The sequence below is a fragment of the Manis pentadactyla genome, chromosome 11 (genome assembly GCF_030020395.1).
Source record: "Manis pentadactyla isolate mManPen7 chromosome 11, mManPen7.hap1, whole genome shotgun sequence".
NCBI lineage: Eukaryota > Metazoa > Chordata > Mammalia > Pholidota > Manidae > Manis > Manis pentadactyla.
Window position 1 is genome coordinate 33,568,621 of NC_080029.1, and position 22,456 is coordinate 33,591,076.

A 22,456-nucleotide genomic window follows, 5' to 3' on the forward strand; every position below is an offset into this window, starting at 1 on the left:
ACAATAACAAAGTAAATAAAACAGTGTAGGTGATGAATAATAAATAAAGTGGGGAATGGGGAAGGGATGAATTGTGCAGTTTTAAACAAGATCCCTCAGGAAGATGACATCTGATTAGAGGCCTGTAGAAGGTGGAGAGTGAGCCTTGTAGATGACTGAGGAAGCAGCACCGTAGGCAGAGTGAGTAACAAGCACAAAGGTCAAGGTGGCTTGAGCAAAGTGATCTAGGCAAAGGGTAGTAGCAGAGAAGGTCAGAAAGGTAACAGGGGCCAGATCTTATATATAAGGCATTGTAGACATTGTGAGGACTTTGTGCTAAGTGAGAAGGAAAACCACTGGAAGGTTTTGCAGAGGAGTAACATGCTCTGACTTATGTTTTAATGGAATCACTCAAATTAATTGGCATTAGTCAAAAAGGAGGTGGGAGTATAAGCTGGTAGACCAGAAAGGAGACTATTACAGTAATCCAGGTAGGTGATGATGATGGCTTGGGCCTGGGGGATACCTGGGGGCAGTGAGAAGTGGTCAGATATATAGATGTGGCATGTGTTTTGATGATAGAGCCAATAGGAATTGCTAATGAATTTGATGTGAAGGAAAGATGACCAAGGTTTGGGACTTGAACATCTATCTAGAAGAACAAAACTGCCATCTGAGAAAGGGAAGACTGCAGAAAAAGTAGATTTGGAAGAAACAATCTGGAGTACAGTTTTAAATGTATTAAGTTTACAAGGTAGTTGAAAGGAAATTTTGAGCAGGCGACTGTATGTAAGTTGAATATGTACTTCCTGAGTTGGGGAGGAATGAATAGGCTGGAAATAGGCACTTAGGCCTAAGTGGCAAACAGATAAGATTTAAAGCCTTGAGACTCTATGAATTTACCACAACAGTGAGTGGAGGTAGAAAAGAAAAGTTTTCTGCTAAGCCTTGAGGAGATTAGGAGGAATAAGCCAAGGATATTGAGGAGGAATAGCCAGAGAAGTAAGCAAAAAACCTGGAGAGAGTGGTGTCCCAGAAGTCAAATAAAAAGTTTCAAGGAGGAGGAAGCTATCAGCTGTAATAAAAGCTGTTTACAGATAAAATGGAAAACAAGGACTAAGAATTTTAGATTTAACGATTAGAGGTCATTGGTGACCTAAGGGGCAGTTGCGACTGCGTCCTGGTTTAAGAGGAGGTCCAAGAGACAAGTAGAGGAGAGAAATTGGAGGATGTGTAGGAGCTTTTCTCTACAGGGAAGGAAAGAAGTAGAGCCATACTAGAGTAGGATTCTCAAAGGTATGTGTGACACGCAAGAAGTTAAGAAGCACTACTATAGAGGATGCTGAAGGTATATAAGGGGAAGGAAGTTCAGGGTGGATCCCAGTGCCAGAACCAGGCTCAAGACTTGACTTTCTGCTTTGCCCGGCTCCAGGAGAGTCCTCCAGAACTCTTCATAGAGGGCATTTTCCAGCCAAGCTATAAAAGTGGGAAGCTACACACTTTGGAAAACTTGCTAGAATCCATTGATCCAACCTTGGAGAGCTGGGGAAAGCATTTGATTGCTGCCTGCCAACATTTACAGAAGAAGAACTACTACCACATTCTGTACGAACTGCAGCAGTTTATGAAGGTAATAGCTGCACCGTCCTGCCTTCTACCTTTGTGCTGATTCCCTGCCAGGCAGGGAGGCTGCATGAGGTGAGGGAACAAGACTGGCATTTGGTCCCTGGCCTTGCTGTTTGACCAGCCCTAGAGCAAATACATGTTGCCCTCTAGCACTGTTAAATAGCTTTAGGATTTCCATCTTCATCCTCAGAGGTAAACCTCAATCTTGTCAGTAATGACATTCTTCAGAATACAAGGAATGTAGAGGTTAGAAACAGGTATATGGTAGTTTCAAGATCAGCATGAGGCATGAATGCAGAATTCATAAGGAATGGTGTAAAAGTAAAAATTTCTAGAGAAGAGGTATGATGGGAGAGTGAATGTTTCTCCCAGTCTGTCTGAAGGTTCCCAATACTAAATCACAGAGAAACTGAGTTATTCAGCACCAAAATAAGAGTGAATCCAAGTTGAATGGAGAACCAGAAGTCCTTTTGTAAGATCTCTGCTGTGGCAAAACAATATCATACCCAAGAGGTCAGCCAGTCAGTTCACTGTAGGATCTCCTGGGCCTGGGAGTAACTGATACAAAGTAGTTGTACCATCGGTGGTGGGAGTGGGTGCTGGTAACCAGACCTCTTGGCTGGGAATCTGGTCAGAATTCTCACACCCCCTACCCTCCAATATCCCAGGTCTCCTCTGACCTGAACATCACTTTCTTCCTCTAGGACCAAGTCCGGGCTGCCATGACCTGTATTCGCTTCTTCAGTCACAAAGCAAAGACATATACAGACCTGGGAGAGAAGCTGTCTTGGCTGCTTAAGGCCAAGGACCACCTGAAGATCTACCTCCAAGAAACCTCCCGCAGCGCTCGAAGGAAGAAAATCACCTTCTTCCAAAAGAAGATGGCTGCAGCTGATGTGTCGAGGTAGCTCGGGGTTCAAGGAACAACTAGGGTGCAACAGAAAGGCTGGGGCTGAGCATCTACTGGTGACGAAGCTGCTCGTGCACATTCCTGGGCCCTTAGGAAAAACACACAAACATCTAAAGTGAATCATTCCTGGGTGCCAGTTAACACAAGCCAGGGAAGCCTACAGAGGAGCTTGTAGGAGATGAGACTAGGGGGAGGATTAGGATCACGTGTGACAATTAAACTAAACTCCAAACCCCTAACAATAGGCAAAAAGGTCCTGTGTGATCCGGCCCCTGTCCTGTCCATCTTTATCTCGTGCTGCTCTTCTCCCTTGCTGAGCATCAGTCACACCGGCCTCCTGGAGGCTCCTCAATGCACAAAGTCCTTCCCTCCTCTCAGCCTTTTTCCTTGCCAGTCCTTCCGCTTGGAACACAGCGTGCTCCACCACTACCATTTGTTGCCTTTATAGGCCCAGTCACTTCATAAGCCTTGCTATTTGACCAACCATAGCCTATGTTCTGTTGATTATTCATCTCTCTTCTAGCCTATGAACTCTGTGAGCATAGGGTTCATTCATGTCTTTCTTGACCTTTGTTGCTGTTAGCAGTACATAGGTTCTCAATAAATACTTGTGATTCTAGGATTGGACCTCAGCCAGTTCCATGGAGCACCTTAACTATTACTGAGTCTGTGCAGGGCACTAGACCCCCAGTTTTTGTCTTGTCATAACTGCTCAGAGGGTGTTTTGGATCTCTCCTCCCTCCACATCATTTCTTTTGCCTTTTGCACTGCCATCCCTCCCGTAGCCCCTCAGAAGGCTACACTGTGCACCCCCATCACTACAGGCACATGAACACGCTTCAGCTGCAGATGGAAGTAACCAGGTTCCTACATCGGTGTGAAAGTACCGGGACCTCTCACATCACCACCTTACCTTTGCCAACCCTGTTTGGAAATAACCACATGAAAATGGATGTTGCCTGTAAGGTACGGACAGTGTTTCAGACCTCTGCTAGACTGTTCTGCTCTTTCAAAACACTTACCACAATTGTAATGTCTAGTTATTATTCAGCTTGTTTGTTTGACAGCTGCCTCCGCACTAGAATGTGAGCTACAGAAGGCTGGAGATCCAGTCCATTTTGACTACTCTTGTTTTTCTAATGCCTAATACTTAGTAGAGTCTCAGCAAATACTTGTTGAATGAATGGAGGCCCTCATTCTTGATTGAGGGGCTACTGCAGTAATTATTGCTTCTTAAGCACCTATCCCTCTCCTTTTCAGGTCATGCTAGGAGGGAAAAATGTAGAAGATGGCTTTGGAATTGCATTCCGTGTTCTACAGGTATGACTCTTGGATCACTCAAGATTATACCAAAGGCAATCAGTTCTATGAGAGATTATCCCACAAAAAGCAGATCTCCTTGTATATCGGGATGAAATCAAGGAGATGGCTATACAGAACTTGGTTAAATTCAGGACTCCAGGCCATTTTGCCAAAAGCCAAGGAACCAGTTCCTTAAAGCTGTCCAAGAAATACCTGAAACCAGGGCCAGAACAGTTCCCCACAGCAGTTTCCCTGCAGAGCCTCTGTGCAACCCCGTGAGGGGGTAGAGGAGGTGGCCAGGGTGGTCCTGGGTGGCAGGAGGAGCCACTGGCAGGAAGGGCTTCCCCTCCATCCTGTCTGCCCAGAAGTACATTTTCTATTGCTTGAGATAAGAGGACCCAGGTGTGGCTGTGGCGCTGGAGCAGAGGCTGAAGCAGAGCACTGAAACCACGGGGCATGTTCCTCCAGATGACCCCCCACCACACAACTCCCGGCAGACACCCTAAGAACCGTCACTCTCTGGGCAGGCAGGTTCTTGAATGCATTGTGTATGTCCTCATAAATGATCAGTCATATTTCTTTTTTCCTCCCCTATTCTGTGTTGGACAAAGCTCTTCACGTATGGTAACCCAGGTGGGAGGCCCTGTGGTAACTATCGTCCTAGACCAGGCTTGAGTGTTTTTCTGGTAGTTAACAGCAAATCAGTCTCGTGGTGAATTTTTCTGTTTCTGAACACCAGGGCACCTCTTAACAGAGCACAAATGTCCAGAGCAGCAAGTGCCAGCCTCTAACATCCTTTCCCGAGAGAAAGGTGACTCAGAGGGAGCATGAACTAGTCGGGAATTTGATGAGAAAGTTTTCAGAAAGTGACACGGCAGCAAGTGAGATGTACCATTTGAGATTTTAAGGTTACAATTTTTATGGCTGCTTCTGAAATATCTGCCCAACTCCAAGAGGAACTTTTTGCTTTTTTTTTTGTTTGCTTGTCATATAAATGTTTACTATTGTGACTACAGTCAATTTGGCTTATCCCCACCAAGCATAGTGGGAGCTTTTCAGATGTTGCCTACCACCCTAAGCCCGCCATCCCACATCTGTTCTAGGACTTCCAGCTGGACGCTGCCACGACCTACTGCAGAGCTTCCCAGCAGTTGGTAGAGAGGGAGAAATACAGTGAGATCCGACAACTAGTCAAGTGTGTCATCGAGTCAGGCATGGCAGCCAGAAGTGATGGCGACACGATCCTCCTCAACTGCCTGGAAGCGTTCAAGAGAATTCCACCACAGGTGCACTCTCATGGTCCTTGGCTCCTCTGTCTATTTCAGTGTGTTCACATTCCCCTCTTCATATTTCTGTTCCACAGAAAGTACCTGACACCGTACAAAATCCCTCTATCTTTCTAACCCCTCTATAATAACAACCTCACTCCAGTCAGCCCTTCCCTGGAAAGGACAGTCAGGGAGATGACTCTATACCTGGAAAGTGTCCCTCCACAGCTGTTGGCCGTTATTGTTTGTGCCTACAAGTGTCTGTGGACCAAGGTAGTCAAGCTTCTCCTTGTGATTATAGTGGAGGTCAGAGTAGACCCACAGATGGCCCTCGAAGCATGCTGCCCGGGAAATCGTCCCCCTGTGGCTTCTTTGTTGGGTGAGCAAAGCCACATCCCATTGGTGAAGGCCAAGGACAGGCCTCTTGGGAACTGTTCTTTTTTCTCAAGTTCCCAAGCCTAGTGTTATTGTTAGCTTTTCTTTGTTGTTCTCATTGCAGGAGTTGAGTTCTGACTCCACCCTGGAGTCAGAACAGCTGTGCTGAGACTGGATAAGGCCGCAGCTCCCACACTGGGGGACTCTTCTCCCTCTCCTAACTGCTGTGTTTCTCTTGTGCACAGGAGCTGGAGGGCCTGATCCAGGCAATACACAGTGATGACAATAAGGTGAGCAGAATTGTCCCCAAACCTGGTGATGCTCATGCACAGCACTTGGGACTTGCCTGTTCATTTCTATCCCTTGCTCCCCACCACAGTTCCTTTCAGCCTGTATCTCAGCTTCTTTGAGTTCCAGAACTTGAGCTCAGCCCACATAGGGGTGTAAAAGGGAGAAAACAGGGAACATGTGAACATTGACTGCACTAGCCTTTGCCTTCCCATTTCTTTATGACTGAGACAAAATCCCCCGGGCTACTCTTGAATGTCCATTTTCTGTGGTGGTCTTCTCTCAGAGAGCCCTAGGAAATCCTTCACTGTCAGCTTCAGGTTGCCTGACTGAATGGGCAGGTATTGCTTTATCCCAGAGGGAAAAGGTTACCCTCTACAGTAAAAAAATGCCTCACCCAACTCTTGACCAACAAATATCCACTGGTGTCTCATTCTCCAGAGCAGCCCTCTTGCCAGAGTCCAGTGACACTTCCCTGTTTAGTAAGAAATCGGTGAACCTTTGCTCTCCATTGCCTTTGCAAGGAGTGCCAGGCAGAATAAAAATATTCCCGGCTGCTCCTATTTGTGGCTAACCACAGGCTTGGTCCACCTGCCATCAGGAATAAGGCCCACAGGCCAGGCAAGACATGGGAAAACCAAGCCAGATTGCCCGGGCTACTAGCGGTGGAATGATCTAGCATCTGAGTCCATCATGAAGAAAACTAACATCAAGCACACAGCTTCTTAAAACAGCCACAGAGCTGCTCTCCATAGCAGTATTGCTCATCGCTGTACTGGATTTGCAGGGCCTTTTTCAGTTGAGGGGTGAGGGAGAGCATGTTATTAGCATTTCTTCATTTAATTCTGCAACATCCAGATGAGGTCCTATGGAAAGGATGGAATTCTGAATTGTGGAGAAATGCTTTTCTAGAATATGAATGAGAATCCAACAGCCAGACTAGACCCCCAGGTTCTCTGATTCCCCGACTCCAGTCCTTTTCCAAGCCTTAGTGACCCTCCCACTCAAAAGCACAGAGGCTGTGTCCCTGGGAAAGATGTGCACAAAAATCTAGACAGTCATGACCACTTTTTCCATTTTTTTCTCTCAGTAGCTATTCTAATGCACTTAAAGTGATCTCAAGCCATAGATGTCTTGCCAAAAACCAGCTTCATTCAGTTCCCATTCCAGACTTTCTTGTAAAATATTCTCCTTCTTCAGGTAGGAAGTTTGCCTGCCAACCTATGATAGTATGTTTAACATATATAGGTGCTAACTGGAATCGAAGGCCTGGAGAGCTAACATCCTGGGGCAGCAGGTAGATTCCCAAATACCCGACTTGATCACTTTAGTGAGCTCAGAACATGCCATACATCTTCTAGCTTCAGGGGATTACCTGTAATTGAGCTTAGGAAAGAAAGACTTCAGTGACCAAGACAACAGGGAGATAGAATGATGAAACATGGTGAGAGTATAGAGTCCAACCAGCAGGAGGGACCATCACAGCAGAAAGGCAGCTGCCAGAAGCTGGAAGGCAGCTCGTGTGAGCCTGGTAGGCTGGCCTAGAACACTGGTAAAGCAGGGTTGTGCTGGTGAGATTGGAGCCAGGGAAAGAAGGGGGTCTTGTCTCCACTAAGCTGAGAATGAGATGGAGGGTCTCAGACTATGAGAGAGCACCCAAAACTAAGCTGCCTCTGATCTAAACAGCAAAAGTCAATCTGGGATTAGACCTTAAGTAGACTTTTTCTAATTGTGTGTATGCTTTTTCTTCCCTAAATTTCCTATTAAAAGAGTTTAGATTCAGCAAGTTGAAAACAGAAAATAGTGAGGTAGAACTCTGTGTGCCCTTAGTAGGAAAGAGACATGAGGGTTTATTCATTCATTCATGCATTTAATGCGTTTATTGAGCACCTACTACATGCTAGGCCAGAAATACAAAGGTTAGAAAAAGCAGGTATTAATCCAGTCCTCATGGAGATTAAAGTCTGGTCAAGGACAAGACATCAATCAAATAATCACCAAAGAGCTATAAAGTCACAATTTGTGAGTGCTGACAATGCGGATGCTGAAGCTAGAAGGAAGCTGAAGAGTCCAGGACAGTGAAGAGGAAGGCGTCAGAGGGAATGGGCAGAGCCTAGATTCTGCCTGCCTGTCTGCCTCCTTCTTTTTGAAATTCTTAGGTTATCTGTGGTAGCTTTCTATAGTACAAAATACACAGTGTAATAGGTTAGTGTCCAGAATATTTAAAGGGTTGCCCTAATATAAAGAAAGGCAAGAACCCAAGTATTAATTTGGTAGGTGAGAGGTGCTCTCGTCTGCGCAGGCTCTTCTGACCCGCTTCTGTGTGTGTGTCGGTGATTCATTCATGATGGTTTCCCTTCGGCTGTCTCTTACTCCCGATCACTAGGTTCAGGCCTACCTGACATGTTGCAAACTGCGTTCAGCCTACCTGATAGCTGTGAAGCAGGAGCACTCACTGGCCACAGCCCTCGTCCAGCAGGTGCAGCAGGCCGCCAAGAGCAGCGGTGATGCAGTAGTGCAAGACATCTGTGCCCAGTGGCTTTTGACAAGCCATACCCGGGGTGCTCACGGCTCAGGCTCCAGGAAGTGACCGTGAGCAGCAGGGCCTGAGAACGACAGGACGGGAGCGATGGAGATGAACTCCACTTCTTCCTCCTGTGCAGAGGGATGTCTCTGGCTCTGCCCCAGGTCGGAAAGAGCTGGATTGGACCTTCTTACCATCTTGGGCAAGGATAGGCCCTTTCACTCAAGTGCCATGTTTCTGTAAAATTGTGGAATCTGTGTGTTTGAAGTTGGCCAGTTCTTCCTACCTCAGAGTGAGTGAGTTTGTGTGCATACTCCTGTGCACTCATGTTTACGCCCAGCATTTCCGAACAAATCAAACTCTCCCCACTGTACAGAGGCACTTTACTTTAGACTTCTGCAACTCTAAAAACCTTCCCTGCGTTTTGGTTCTTAACCCGGGTCATCCTGTTTGTACACAGTCCCCTCCATGTGGAGATGCTCCAGTAGCTCCTGGTAACTAAGGATTTTACAGAGAATTTTAGAGCAGCACCACAGAGATTGCCTCCTTCCCTTTCCTTGCATTCCAGAAATTCAGAGATGGCTCTGGGGCAAGTGCTTCCTGTGGAATGAAACTGTTCTGGGTCTCCTGCCACAAGCACAGGGAGTTACCAGGAGTTTGGAAGAGTCTGAACAGAAGGGTCCTCAGGTGCTGGCATCTGAAAGCTGTGGCTGCATGCAGGTGGTCCAGCCCCTGCCCACAGTAGCAGGGGCGCCATTGCATTCATCCAGTGTGGAGAGCAAGGCCAACTTCTCCAAACAAGTTGGTGGGGGGACTTGCTAACAGGCCCAGGGTGTTTTGTGAATATCCCTGCTGCAGAATAAAAGAATGTGGTTCCTTCTTTGAGAGGCTGGGAAGAGAAATGGCAACCAGGATTCTGGGGCTGAATGGCTAGACTTTGCCTGCTTGGGTTACCCTTAAATTGGTTAGGGAACTACTCCCTCTTCTCTTCTGCTTCTCTACAGTCTCCCCAGACTGCAGGATGGATATGCAAAGATCGAGCATCATTAAGAAGGTAATACACTTCTTTGTCTTAACAGAGAGAGTCAAGGGTGGGCTTCCAGAGAGAAGCCCAGGAGAATGAGGGGGAAATGAATAGGTGTTGGAAAACTAGGTGAAGTACTCCTTAAAAATGCACTGGCTTGTTTTCCCAACCCAAGATGTGACAGTGTTTCAGAAAAGGTCTGTTGTGCCCATTGACTTGGATTTGCAAATAAGGAGCCTAAGAAAAGCTCTGCAGCCCTGAGCTTCCCACCAGCTAGAGCTCAGCCTGTTGATGTCACATTTGCTGTGGAGACAAACCAGAAGAGGAAGCCAAAGTCAGTATCTCTGGTGCTTAGAAACCCTGTGGATTTCGCTCTGAAGCAAGTGTTCGATTGTAAGATGAACAACTATTATGGGCATCTGTGAGATGCAGAGTTTTAGTCCTCTTGGAGAGGACAAAGACTGCAAGGGAAATACTAGAAGCAGCTTTTCCTTCTTTGAGTCTTAGAGTGCATCTGTCTCCCAGGAAATGTCATTCCCTGGCATCTGCTTGCCCTCCTGAGTCTGCCCTTTTTGCACTGAACATAATAAGCACTTTATATAAATAGGTTGGAAATCTTGCAGCCCTTAATTTGGGATGTGAAGACCAGATCTTCCTGACTTTTTCCTCTAACTAGTTGCACTATAAAATAGGCAACCATTGACTAGACTGACATAAGATCAGGTATTGAGCATCATGCTGTGGCCTCCAACAAAAAACAAACTAGTGTACATGTTGAAGGGTTGAGTGATTTACTACAAGCAGCCACAATAAAGTGTCCTACAAGTTCCTTGGCTTTGTGACTCCTTTGTGCTGTGTCACCCTTCCCTTCCTTTTTGCCTTGGAGTTCTGTCAGGAAGGAAATAGCGCGTGGGACAGATCAGATGGCCTTCCACTCTTGAACTTCTCTAAATGATTGCCATGATGACTCATGACTCTTTGGTTAGGATCTGCCTCAAGTTTCCTACGTGTTAAAAACTATTAGTGTACTTTGTACCACCAGAAAACTTTTTTGCTTCAGTTGGGGTGGTAGTAGAGATAAGTCAAACATTCACCAGCTGTAGAAGGTAAATGAAAATTCCTTCTCATTCCTGTCTCCTCAGCCCAGTCCCCCCTCCTCCCAGAGGCCACCAATGTTAGCAGTTTCTAGCATATAAGTCCAGAGCTATGTTATGCATAAACAAGCAATAATGTTTCATGGTGGAAATACTTCATAATTATTTAACCAGTCTCCGTTGATGGACATTTTTGGTTGTTGCCATCTTTTGCCACTAAAAATTATGCTTCAGTCAGTTATCTCATCTCGAAAACCCTGAGTCAGAGGATATGTGCAGCAGTTAACTCGCCCACCAGCAACACAGGACAGTACCTGCTTTCTCACACCCTTTCTTCAATAGTTACCAAACTATGTGGATCTTTGCCAGTCTGATGATTGAAAAACAGTACTCTTAATTTTTTTAAAAGCTGTTTGATATTTTTAAATCCTGTATGTCTTTAATATCAACCAAATTATGAGTCTTTGAGACCAGGTGTAGGGTCTTTAGGGAAAGTAGAACTCAAACGTAGCTCTCACTATTTTCTTGCCACCCTCTCAGAGCCTGTGTTCACAGAATGATACCCGAGCAAGTAGCATTGCTGCCATCGTCTCCTTTCCCCTGAAACGTGATCTCATCTACTTTCTCATTAAAACAACTTTAAAAACAAACACAACAAACGTAAAGTAATGATGAACGGAGCCCTGGAAACTACCTGTTGTGGACATGGCACAAACATATCAGAACTAAGGACATAGGAACACTCAATCTAAATCCAGGATAGACAGGATAGAGGCCCACTGACCACGATAAGAAACCTGAGACACTCCAAAGTTAGCAGGTTTCTTTGGCTGGAGTTTAAGCAATGCAGACCAAATGCTGTTAGACTGTTTCATACCTGAGCAACGGAATAGCCATTGTCACAGGGACCTTAACTGAAATGGCCTATTCTTGGTCATCCTCTCTTCCATACTGACTGACGCATCTTTGAAACTTCCAGTTCTTCTGCAACAAATTCACTCAACATTGGCTACTGATGGCTTCTGTGGTGAGGTGCTTTCCTGCTCCCTTTTTCTTCCTGTTGGTATTTCTGCTTGGAACCTTTCCTTCACCACCTCTACTACTTCACCCTCCAGCCCCCTTGTTGGCAAAACCCTTTCTTAAGCCCATTTTAAATGCCATCTCCCCTACATATAATTTGCTTCTGTGGCTATACTTCCTCATCATCCCACTTATGGGCTGAAATTCCTCAAGGTTCTATCCATTCTCTCTTTACACTGTTAGACTCTCCCATACAATCCCACAGCTTCAGCAAGTATCTTGGGGGAAAACATCCCCCTTAACTCTTTTCCACATCAGACCTGTCTTTTGACTGCTTCCTGGTACTCAGCCACATGACTGACCTGCACCTAAAACTGTTAGCACATCCAGCATGGAACACATCCTATTCCACTCACGAACCTGATCTTTCTCCTTCAGTGATTATTAGTATTAACTAATGTTATTACTCCTGTGCATGCTGCCCTGGGGTAGAAACCTCAGTGTTTCTATTGACTAGTTTCCCTCCCCTCCCTCATTCAACAAACATTCAAATGACTACGTGCATAGAGCACATATTCAGTTGAAAGTCAAGTTCTGTCACAGGGCGCCACGCAAGGAGAATAGATAGCTAATGCCCAAGATCCTGAACTCCCCGTAGGGTTACAAGCAGATTTTAAGGGCAAAATTGTGGGGAAGGGTTGCAGGGTGTGCAATTGGCTCACGCCCATTCCTCTGATTGTTCAGTGGTGCGGTGACAGGACTGTTTCAGGAATCTTAGTTATGAGTCTCTGGCTCCACCTGGTCTGGGCTCTGCATGCTTGTTATCAAGAGGTGGCCCATCTGGTGGAGGTCTAAGTTCCTGTAAAACACCTCAAGGATACATGCGTCCAGAGTTTATAGACTAAGAGTCCTGTGTCTGTTTAGTTTGCTTTACCTTGGTTTCCAAACTCCTGTTTTCTCTCATCTCTAATTACCCAGTCTAATTTCCAGACTCTGGGTCATGATCAAGGGAGTCAGGCTTCTCTTTGCTCATGAGAAGTCTGAGGGGCTTCCTCCAGCCTTCCTCAAAAGGGAGCTTCACATATGTGGAGTTACATATGAACAGTAATGCCCTGTGACACAGGCAAGATGGGCTCCTTCCTTCAGACATGTACTTTAAACAACCTTACATATCACAAAAATGCACAAGAAACTAGTAAATGTATTTAAGAATATATGGACATCTCTGTTTATTAGGCTCTGGCACTCAGTTCTGATATAACACAACCTTAAACATCTCTCATGACTAACCCTTTTAAGTCCCAGGGAAACCTGTCTCGCATCCGAATGCTTTGAAGGTGTGTAGATTGTGCTGCTGCTTCCGAGTGCAGAGAGGATTTGAACAGAGGAAGCAATTGGGAAGGAGAAAGATAGTTTAACTTGTCAAATTCTTTCTCAGCACGAGCATAATAGATGCCTGCATTAAAATGGATATTATTTTGAGTAGAGCTGAGTGATTGTTTCTTGTCTTTCAAGAAATAATCACTGTGTGCTTGCAGTACTTGTATATGGAGACTAAATAAGCAAAATGTATTACTTTGAAATAAGTCGACATGTACAAGTAAAGGAAACATGCATACAGTATGATATGCATTGTTTACAATGGCAAATGGACATTGAACATTAGAATTGTGAATAGTTTTATATATTTATTTTTATTAAAGTAACATTGATATACAATCTTATGATGGTTTCACATACACAACACAGTGGTTCAGCATTCACCCATATTATCAAGTCCTCACCCCCTCCATTGCGGTCACTGTCTATCAACATAGCCAGATGTTACAGAGTCATTAATTGTATTCTCCATGCTGTACTACCGTCCCTGTGACCTACCTTACTGTGATTGTGAATTATTGTGCCCCTTAATCCCCTTCTCCCTCCCCACCTATTCTCCTCAATCTCTCCCCTTTGGTAACCACTAGTCCCTTCTCAGTATCTATGAGTCTACTGCTATTTTGATCCTTCTGTTTTGCTTTGTTTTTATACTCCACAAATAAGTGAAATCATTTGGTGCTTGTCTTTCTCTGCCTGGCTTATTTCCCTGAGCATAATACCCTCTAGATCCATCCATGTTGTTGCAAATGGTAGGATTTGTTTTCTTTCTATGGCTGAATAACATTCCATTGTGCATATGTACCACATCTTCTTTATCCATTCATCTATTGATGGACACTTAGGTTGCTTCCATATCTTGGCTATTGTACGTAGGGCAGTGATAAACATAGGGGTGCATGTATCTCTTCAAATCAGGGATCTTGTTTTCTTCTGGTAAAATTCTAGGAGTGGAATTACTGGGTCAAATGGTATTTCTATTTTTAGTTTTTTGAGGAACCTCCATATTGCTTTCCACAACAGTTGTACCAATTTACATTCCCACCAACAGTGTAGGAGTGTTCCCCTTTCTCTGCATCCTCACCAGTATTTATTGTTTCTTATCTTTTGGATGTTGGCCATCCTAACTGGTGTGAGAGGTGATACTCATTGTGGTTTTAATTTGCATTTCCCTGATGATTAGCAATGTGGAGCATCTTTTCATGTGCCTGTTGGCCATCTGTATTTCTTCTTTGGAGAAATGTCTGTTCAGGTTCTCCACCCATTTTTTAATTGGGTTATTTGTTTTTTGGGTGTCAAGGTGTATGAGTTCTTTATGTATTTTGGGTGTTAACCCATTATCAGATGAATCATTTATGAATATATTCTCCCATACTGTAGGATGCCTTTTTGTCCTGCTAGTGGTGTCCTTTACTGTACAGAAGCTTTTTAGATTGATATAATCAATCTTTTTAGATTGATTAAAAAATGAACAAGTGGGAACTTGTTCATTTTTTAATTTTGTTTCCCTTGCCCGAGGAGATATGTTCAGAAAAAAGTTGCTCATGCTTATATTCAAGAGATTTTTGCCTGTTTTCTTCTAAGAGTTTTATGGTTTCATGACTTACATTCAGATATTTAATCCATATTGAGTTTACTTTTGTGTATGGAATTAGACAGTAATCCAGTTTCATCCTCTTACATGTAGCTGTCCAGTTTTGCCAACACCAGTTGCTGAAGAGGCTGTCATTTCCCCATTGTATATCCATGGCTCCTTTATCATATATTAATTGACCATATATGCTTGGGCGGGTTTATATCTGGGCTCTCTGTTCCATTGATCTATGGGTCTGTTCCTGTGCCACTACCAAATTGTTTTGATTACTGTGGCTTTGTGGTACAGCTGGAGGTCAGGGAGCATAATCCCTCCAGCTTTGTTCTTCTTTCTCATGATTGCTTTGGCTGTGAATAGTTACATTTTTATAAAATTTTATTAAATTTAAAAAAACTGAAAAATGTAGCTTTATTTAAAATTATTTTTTTAGTAATTTTTATGTAAGATATTGATATCCATAGCTATAATGTATTCTACCTTGTCATTTTGTTAACTTGAATATTTTAGAAGAAAACCTAAGACATTTAAAAATAATTTTTACTTCTGCATTTAATTTACATTTTTACGAAATACATTTAAACTGCATACACATTAAATATATTTTGGACTTTTTTTATCCTTTCACAGAATATAGGATGATTATAACAAGTAATTAATGATTTTATTGAGATGAAAGTCATGTGGAACAGTGCCACCCTCTCAGTCTCATCACTGCACTGGACTGTGACATGAGCAAGAAATAAAGTTTTACTTACTAAGCCCCTAAAATTTAACATTCCTCTCATCAGAGCAAGTTGTATTTCATGTTCTATAGTTTTCTCAGCTAACTTTTGGCTAACAGATGTCATATATCTATATGTAGAAAAAATAGACTCTACACATAGATTAAAATTTGATGAACACCTATGAAAATATACCAGAACTATTAAGTCTCTGTACTAGGATGTTAGGTCAGTTATCCCCACGAATGCTGAAATTAATAGAAGATGACAAATCTTTTGGGTAGAGAAAAATACATTAAAACTGGTGTCAAAATTTCACTTTGGAGATGAGGAAATTGAAGGTAACAAAAGTAGGTCACAAAGACATCTGCCTTAGATGAGTAGAAACAGTGGAAAAAAGTAAGTTATAAATGGTAAAATACCAGCAATTTTATGTGGTTCCACATAATGCTATTGTATCATTCATGGCATAGACTTCAACAGTAAGGACAATTTATTGTGTTATATAAAAAGAAGTCTCAAAGGAAGGCAGCCACAGTCTTGGTTAAGTCAGTGACTCACAACTTTATCATCAACTCAGGTGCTTGCCATTCTTCCTTCCACGATCCTTGTTCTCTGAGGCAGCTGAGCTCCACTCATGAGTCATAAGGGTGGTAGATTCAGATGTCACATTCAGCCACGACAACATCCAACAGACGAAGACAGAAAATGTCTTCCCATGTCTCACTTTTTGGTTAGTGAGGAAGCCTCTACCATAAGCTACCATAGAGACTCCTTCCACATCCCGTGGGCCATGACCAAGGCACATGCCTTGTCCATAACCAACCACTTGCAAGGGAAATGCAGCCACCAAGATTGTCTTGGTTTAAAGCCCCAACTGCGCATCAGAAGCCACCCAGTACTTTCAAAAACTTTTGCCCATGGATAGAACAATTAAATGAATGTCTGAGGCTAAGACCTAGGCATTGGCATTTTATAGGTTTTAAATACAGCTAGAGTTGAGAACACTGCAATACATTAATTAGAGTTAAGGACAGTGACAATGAAAGCCAACAGTATCTGTTGAAAGTATTAATTTTTTTATTGGAGTGTAGTTGACTTAAAATACTAGTTTCAGGTGTGCAGCAGTGATTCAACATTTATATACATCATGAAGTGATCTCCAGGATAAGTCTAGCTACCATCTGTCACCATACAAAGGTGTTACATATCATGGACTACATTCCCTATACTATACATTACATTCCCATGACTTATTTATTTTCTGACTGGAAGGTTGCACCTTTTTATCCCCTTCATTTATATTGCCCTTCTTCCGACCCCTTCCCTTCTGGCAACCACCAAATTGTTCTCTATATCTGAGTCTTTTTTGGTTTTAATAGTTCATTTATTTTGTTTTTTAAATTCCACACATAAATGAAATCATATGGTATTTGTCTTTGCCTGACATATCTCATTAGCCTAAAATCTTCTAGATCCATATATGTTGGTATAAATCATATCCAAATGGCAAGACCTTATTCTTTTTTATGACTGAATAATACTCCATTGTCTATATGTATGTACCACTTTTTCTTTTATCCATTCATCTATCTGTGGATATTTAGTTTGTTCCATACCTTGGCTCTGTAAATAATATTGCAATGAATATGGGGGTGCATATATCTTTCTAAATTAGTGGTTTCATTTTCTTCAGATAAAAACCCAGAAATGGAATTGCTGGATCATATGCTTTTTCTATTTCTAATTTTTTGAGGAGCTTGCCTACTGTTTTCCATAGTGGCTGCACAAATTTGTATTGCTACTGACATGAAATTAATTTTTAACTTCCAAGTAAAGTAGGAAAATACTCTGCTTTTTAAAAATTGAAGTATTATTTCTCATCTGGGCATCAATATTTCCCAGGGGCATCCTTTCTTATCTGCCAATTATGTATGGTTTTAGACCTTATTCTGTGCTTTTCCATACTTATACATGTACCCATGGAAAATATGTGATATCCTACTATGTATATGTAATATTTAAACATAAATTTTATCACCTGTATACATCTATCATTCTGCAGTTCATCAATTTATTCAACAATATATGTTTTAAAATTTTAATATTACTTCTTAGTTACCCCCAAAGCAAATACATTACCTCATTGTATGATTATGCCAAAGACTAGTTTTCCCCAATCAATGAACTTTAGGTTGTTTCCAATATTTTGGAAACAAACAATGCCTTCTTACACACATAGGCTAATGTTACTGCAAATATTAAGAAGCAGAATTGCTGGAAAGAATTGGCTTCACCATTTCTTTCACTTACACAAGCAGTATATAAAAATATCTGTTTCCTCAGGATCACAGATTCAAAAAGACATATGGACCCCTATGTTTATCCCAGCAGTATTTACAACAGCCAAGATAGGGGAGCATCCTAAGTGTCCATCAGTAGATGAATGGATAAAGAAGATGTGGGACATATACACAATTGAATATTTATTCAGCCATAAAAAGAAAACAAATCCTACCATTTGCAACAACATGGAAGGAGCTAGAGGGTATTATGCTCAGTGAAATAAGTCAGGTGGAGAAAGACAAGTACCAAAAGATTTCACTCATCTGTGGAGTATAACAACAAAGCAAAAACTGAAGGAACAAAACAGCAGACTCACAGAACCCAAGAATGGACTAGTGGTTACCAAAGGAAAAGGGACTGGGGGGGTGTGGGTGGGGAGGGAGGGATAAGAGGATTAAGGGGCATTACGATTAGCACACATAATATAGGGGGGCACAGGGAAGGCAGTATAGCACAGAGAAGACAAGTAGTGACTCTATAGCCTCTTACTATGCTGATGGACAGTGACTGTAATGGGGTATGTCCTGGGGACTTGATAATAGGGGGGAATGTAGTAACCACAAAGTCACTCATGTGAAACCTGGGCATAAGATTGTATATCAATGATACCTTAATTTAAAATTTATAGATAGATAGATAGATAGATAGATAGATAGATAGATAGATAGATAGATAAATATCTGTTTCCTAGCCTTTTGTCAACATTCACTAAGCTAATTTTTGACTATCTGTCTGCTGAAAAATGACATGATGGCATTTTGTTTGATTTTGCATTTCCCTGATCACTTCTAAGACATGCTGGCCATTTCGTTTCTTCTGTGAATTTCCTGTTTATATCTTTTGCAAAGTGTGCTGTTGGGTACTATGTCTTGTTCTTAGATAGTATGGGTCCTACTCCTTTGTCTGATATGTATGCAGTGGGAGCAGAAACTGCGTTGTGCCAACCAGTTCCCCCACTTTGGAAGTAAAGCCCCCACACCCCGAGACACTAGGGTGTAAGTAGTTGACAGCTCTCAGCTGTGTCCCCCTGTAGAGTTTGTCCTTGCTGTAAAGAGCTGTCTCACCCACATCATGCCCCCCTTGCTGGAAGCTGCCCACATCCCGCATCTAGTCAGTGTTGTTAAGTGAGAATAACAGTATTCTGTTTTTATTAAAAGAAAAAAAATGAAGTTTTTATTTAGATATGCACATCAAAGTATTTATGGGTATGTATGAAGTCTGGAAGGTGCTTTAAAATATAACACCACACCCTCCCAAAAAATGACCTGGGGGCAATAGATGAAAGAAGATCAACAAAATGTTAGCAATGTTGAAGCTGGATGAAGGGCAGGGTACATGGGGATTCATAATTATATTTGCTCTGTCTCTGTCTTGTTGAAAATTTCCATTAATAAAAAGGTTTTGTGTTTTTATAAGTCGGCTTGCTATGGAAGGAAAGGCCGTTTTTGTCCCTGGATGCCCATTGGATGCTTTAGGACTGGAACCAATAACATGACTTCTCAGATCATTGGGCTGGAAGATCAGGCACATGTTCCTGTCTCTTCCTGGTGACCTTCAGCATTTGAGGCAGGAAGCAGGTCACAAGGGCACAGTATAGGAGAGCAGGGAGGCCAGAAGAGGGAACAGCAATGATGTTAGGCAGAAAGTTTATCAGAGCTTGATTTTTCTGCATCTATGTATCAGATTAAACAAAGTCCTATACTACTGCTGGACTTCATAGTGGAGCTCAGGATATGTGTAATTTTTTTTTTGGTATCGTTAATCTACAATTACATGAAGAACATTATATTTACTAGGCTCCCCCCTTCACCAAGTCCCCCCCACATACCCCTTCACAGTCACTGTCCATCAGCGTAGTAAGATGCTGTAAAATCACTACTTGTCTTCTCTGTGTTGCACGGCGCTCCCCATGCCCCGCCCAACACTATACATGCTAATGGTAATGCCCCCTTTCTTTTTCCCTGCCCTTATCCCTCCCTTCCCACCCATCCTCCCCAGTCCCTTTCCCTTTGGTAACTGTTAGTCCATTCTTGGGTTCTGTGATTCTGCTGCTGTTTTGTTCCTTCAGTTTTCCTTTGTTCTTATACTCCACATATGAGTGAAATCATTTGGTACTTGACTTTCTCTGCCTGGCTTATTTCACTGAGGATAATACCCTCTAGTTCCATCCATGTTGTTGCAAATGGTAGGATCTGTTTTTTTGTTATGGCTGAGTAATATTCCATTGTGTATATGTACCACATATTTATCCATTCATCTACTGATGGACACTTAGGTTGCTTCCATTTCTTGGCTATTGTAAATAGTGCAGCGATAAACATAGGGGTGCATCTGTCTTTTTCAAACTGTAGTGCTGCATTCTTAGGGTAAATTCCTAGAAGTGGAATTCCTGGGTCAAATGGTAAGTCTATTATGAGCATTCTGAGGAACCTCCATACTGCTTTCCACAATGGTTGAACTAATTTACATTCCCACCAGCAGTGTAGGAAGGTTCCCCTTTCTCGACAACCTCGCCAACATTTGTTGTTGTTTGTCTTTTCAATGATGGCGATCCTTACTGGTGTGAGGTGATATCTCATTGTGGTTTTAATTTGCATTTCTCTGATGACAAGTGATGTGGAGCATCTTTTCATGTGTCTGTTGGCCATCTGAATTTCTTCTTTAGAGATCTGTCTATTCAGCTCCTCTGCCCATTTTTTAATTGGATTATTTGCTTTTTGTTTGTTGAGGTATGTGAGCTCTTTATATATTTTGGATGTCAACCCTTTATCAGATCTGTCATTTATGAATATATTCTCCCATACTGTAGGATACCTTTTTATTCTATTGATGGTGTCCTTTGCTGTACAGAAGCTTTTTAGCTTGATATAGTCCCACTTGTTCAATTTTGCTTTTGTTTCCCTTGCCTGGGGAGATATGTTCATGAAGAGGTCACTCATGTTTATGTCTATGAGTTTTTTGCCTATGTTTTTTTCTAAGAGTTTTATGGTTTCATGACTTACATTCAGGTCTTTGATCCATTTCGAATTTACTTTTGTGTGTGGGGTTAGACAGTGATCCAGTTTCATTCTCTTACATGTAGCTGTCCAGCTTTGCCAGCACCATCTGTTGAAGAGACTGTCATTTCCCCATTGTATGTCCATGGCTCCTTTATCATATATTAATTGACTGTATATGTTTGGGTTAATATCTGGAATCTCTATTCTGTTCCACTGGTCTGTGGCTTGTGTCAGTACCAAATTGTCTTGATTACTGTGGCTTTGTAGTAGAGCTTGAAGTTGGGGAGCGAGATCTCCCCCACTTTATTCTTCCTTCTCAGGATTGCTTTGGCTATTCAGGATCTTTGGTGGTTCCATATGAATTTTCGAACTATTTGTTCCAGTTCATTGAAGAATGCTGTTGGTAATTTGATAGGGATTGCATCGAATCTGTATATTGCTTTGGGCAGGATGGCCATTTTGACTATATTAATTCTTCCCAGCCAGGAGCATGGGATGAGTTTCCATTTGTTAGTGTCCTCTTTAATTTCTCTTAAGAGTGTCTTGTAGTTTTCAGGGTATAGGTCTTTCACTTACTTGGTTAAGTTTATTCCTAGGTATTTTATTCTTTTTGATGCTATTGTGAATGGAATTGTTTTCCTGATTTCTCTTTCTGTTAGTTCATTGTTAGTGTATAGGAAATCCACAGATTTATGTGTTAATTTTGTATCCTGCAACTTTGCTGAATTCCAATATTAGTTCTAGTAGTTTTGAAGTTAGAGTCTTCAGTGTTTTTTATGTCCAATATCATGTCATCTGCAAATAGTGACAGTTTAACTTCTTCTTTACCAATCTGGATTCCTTGTATTTATTTGTTTTGTCTAATTGCCGTGGCTAGGACCTCCAGTACTATGTTGAATAACAGTGGGGAGAGTGGGCATCCCTGTCTTGTTCCCAATCTCAGAGGAAAAGCTTTCAGCCTCTCACTGTTCAGTATGATGTTGGCTGTGGGTTTATCATATATGGCCTTTATTGTGTTGAGGTATTTGCCCTCTATTCCCATTTTGTTGAGTTTTTATCATGAATGGATGTTGAATTTTGTAGAATGCTTTTTCAGCATCTATGGAGATGATCATGTGGTTTTTGTCCTTGTTTGTTGTTGATGTGGTGGATGATGTTGATGGATTTTCGAATGTTGTACCATCCTTGCATCCCTGGGATGAATCCCACTTGGTCATGGTGTATGATCCTCTTGATGTATTTTTGAATTTGGTTTGCTAATATTTTGTTGAGTATTTTTGCATCTACGTTCATCAGGGATATTGGTCTGTAGTTTTCTTTTTTGGTGGGGTCTTTGCCTGGTTTTGCTATTAGGGTGATGTTGGCTTCATACAATGAGTTTGGGAGTATTCCCTCCTCTTCTATTTTTTGGAAAACTTTAAGGAGAATGGGTATTATATCTTCTCTGTGTGTCTGATAAAATTCCGAGGTAAATCCATCTGGCCTGGGGGTTTTGTTCTTGGGTAGTTTTTTCATTACTGCTTCAATTTCGTTGCTGGTAGTTGGTCTGTTTAGATTTTCTGTTTCTTTCTGGGTCAGTCTTGGAAGGTTGTATTTTTCTAGGAAGTTGTCCATTTCTTTTAGGTTTTCCAGCTTGTTAGCATATAGGTTTTCATAGTATTCTCTAATAATTCTTTGTATTTCTGTGGGGTTCATTGTGATTTCTCCGTTCTCTTTTCTGATTCTGTTGACGTGTGTTGACTCTTTTTCTCTTAATAAGTCTGGCTAGAGGCTTATCTATTTTGTTTATTTTCTCGAAGAACCAGCTCTTGGTTTCATTGATTTTTGCTATTGTTTTATTCTTCTCAATTTTATTTATTTCTCTCTGATCTTTACTATGTCCCTCCTCCTGCTGACCTTAGGCCTCATTTGTTCTTCTTTTTCCAATTTTGATAATCGTGTCATTAGACTATTCATTCGGGATTGTTCTTCCTTCTTTAAATATGCCTGGATTGCTATATACTTTCCT

At 42.1% G+C, this 22,456-nt stretch overlaps 1 protein-coding gene across 3 annotated transcripts in view; it reads left to right on the forward strand.

Annotated features, from left to right (window-relative positions):
* ZFYVE26 (zinc finger FYVE-type containing 26) overlaps positions 1-10,125 on the forward strand; it is a 64,795-nt gene extending 54,670 nt beyond the window's left edge. For all 3 annotated transcript variants that reach the window (XM_036905972.2, XM_036905971.2, XM_057488369.1), the window contains 7 exons: positions 1,412-1,609; positions 2,310-2,509; positions 3,340-3,481; positions 3,776-3,835; positions 4,921-5,103; positions 5,706-5,750; positions 8,135-10,125. In XM_036905972.2, coding sequence (XP_036761867.2) covers positions 1,412-1,609; positions 2,310-2,509; positions 3,340-3,481; positions 3,776-3,835; positions 4,921-5,103; positions 5,706-5,750; positions 8,135-8,338 — 1,032 coding nt within the window. In that variant the 3' untranslated portion in view covers positions 8,339-10,125. The remainder of the gene's footprint in view (positions 1-1,411; positions 1,610-2,309; positions 2,510-3,339; positions 3,482-3,775; positions 3,836-4,920; positions 5,104-5,705; positions 5,751-8,134) is intronic.
* The last annotated feature ends 12,331 nt before the right edge of the window (positions 10,126-22,456 follow it).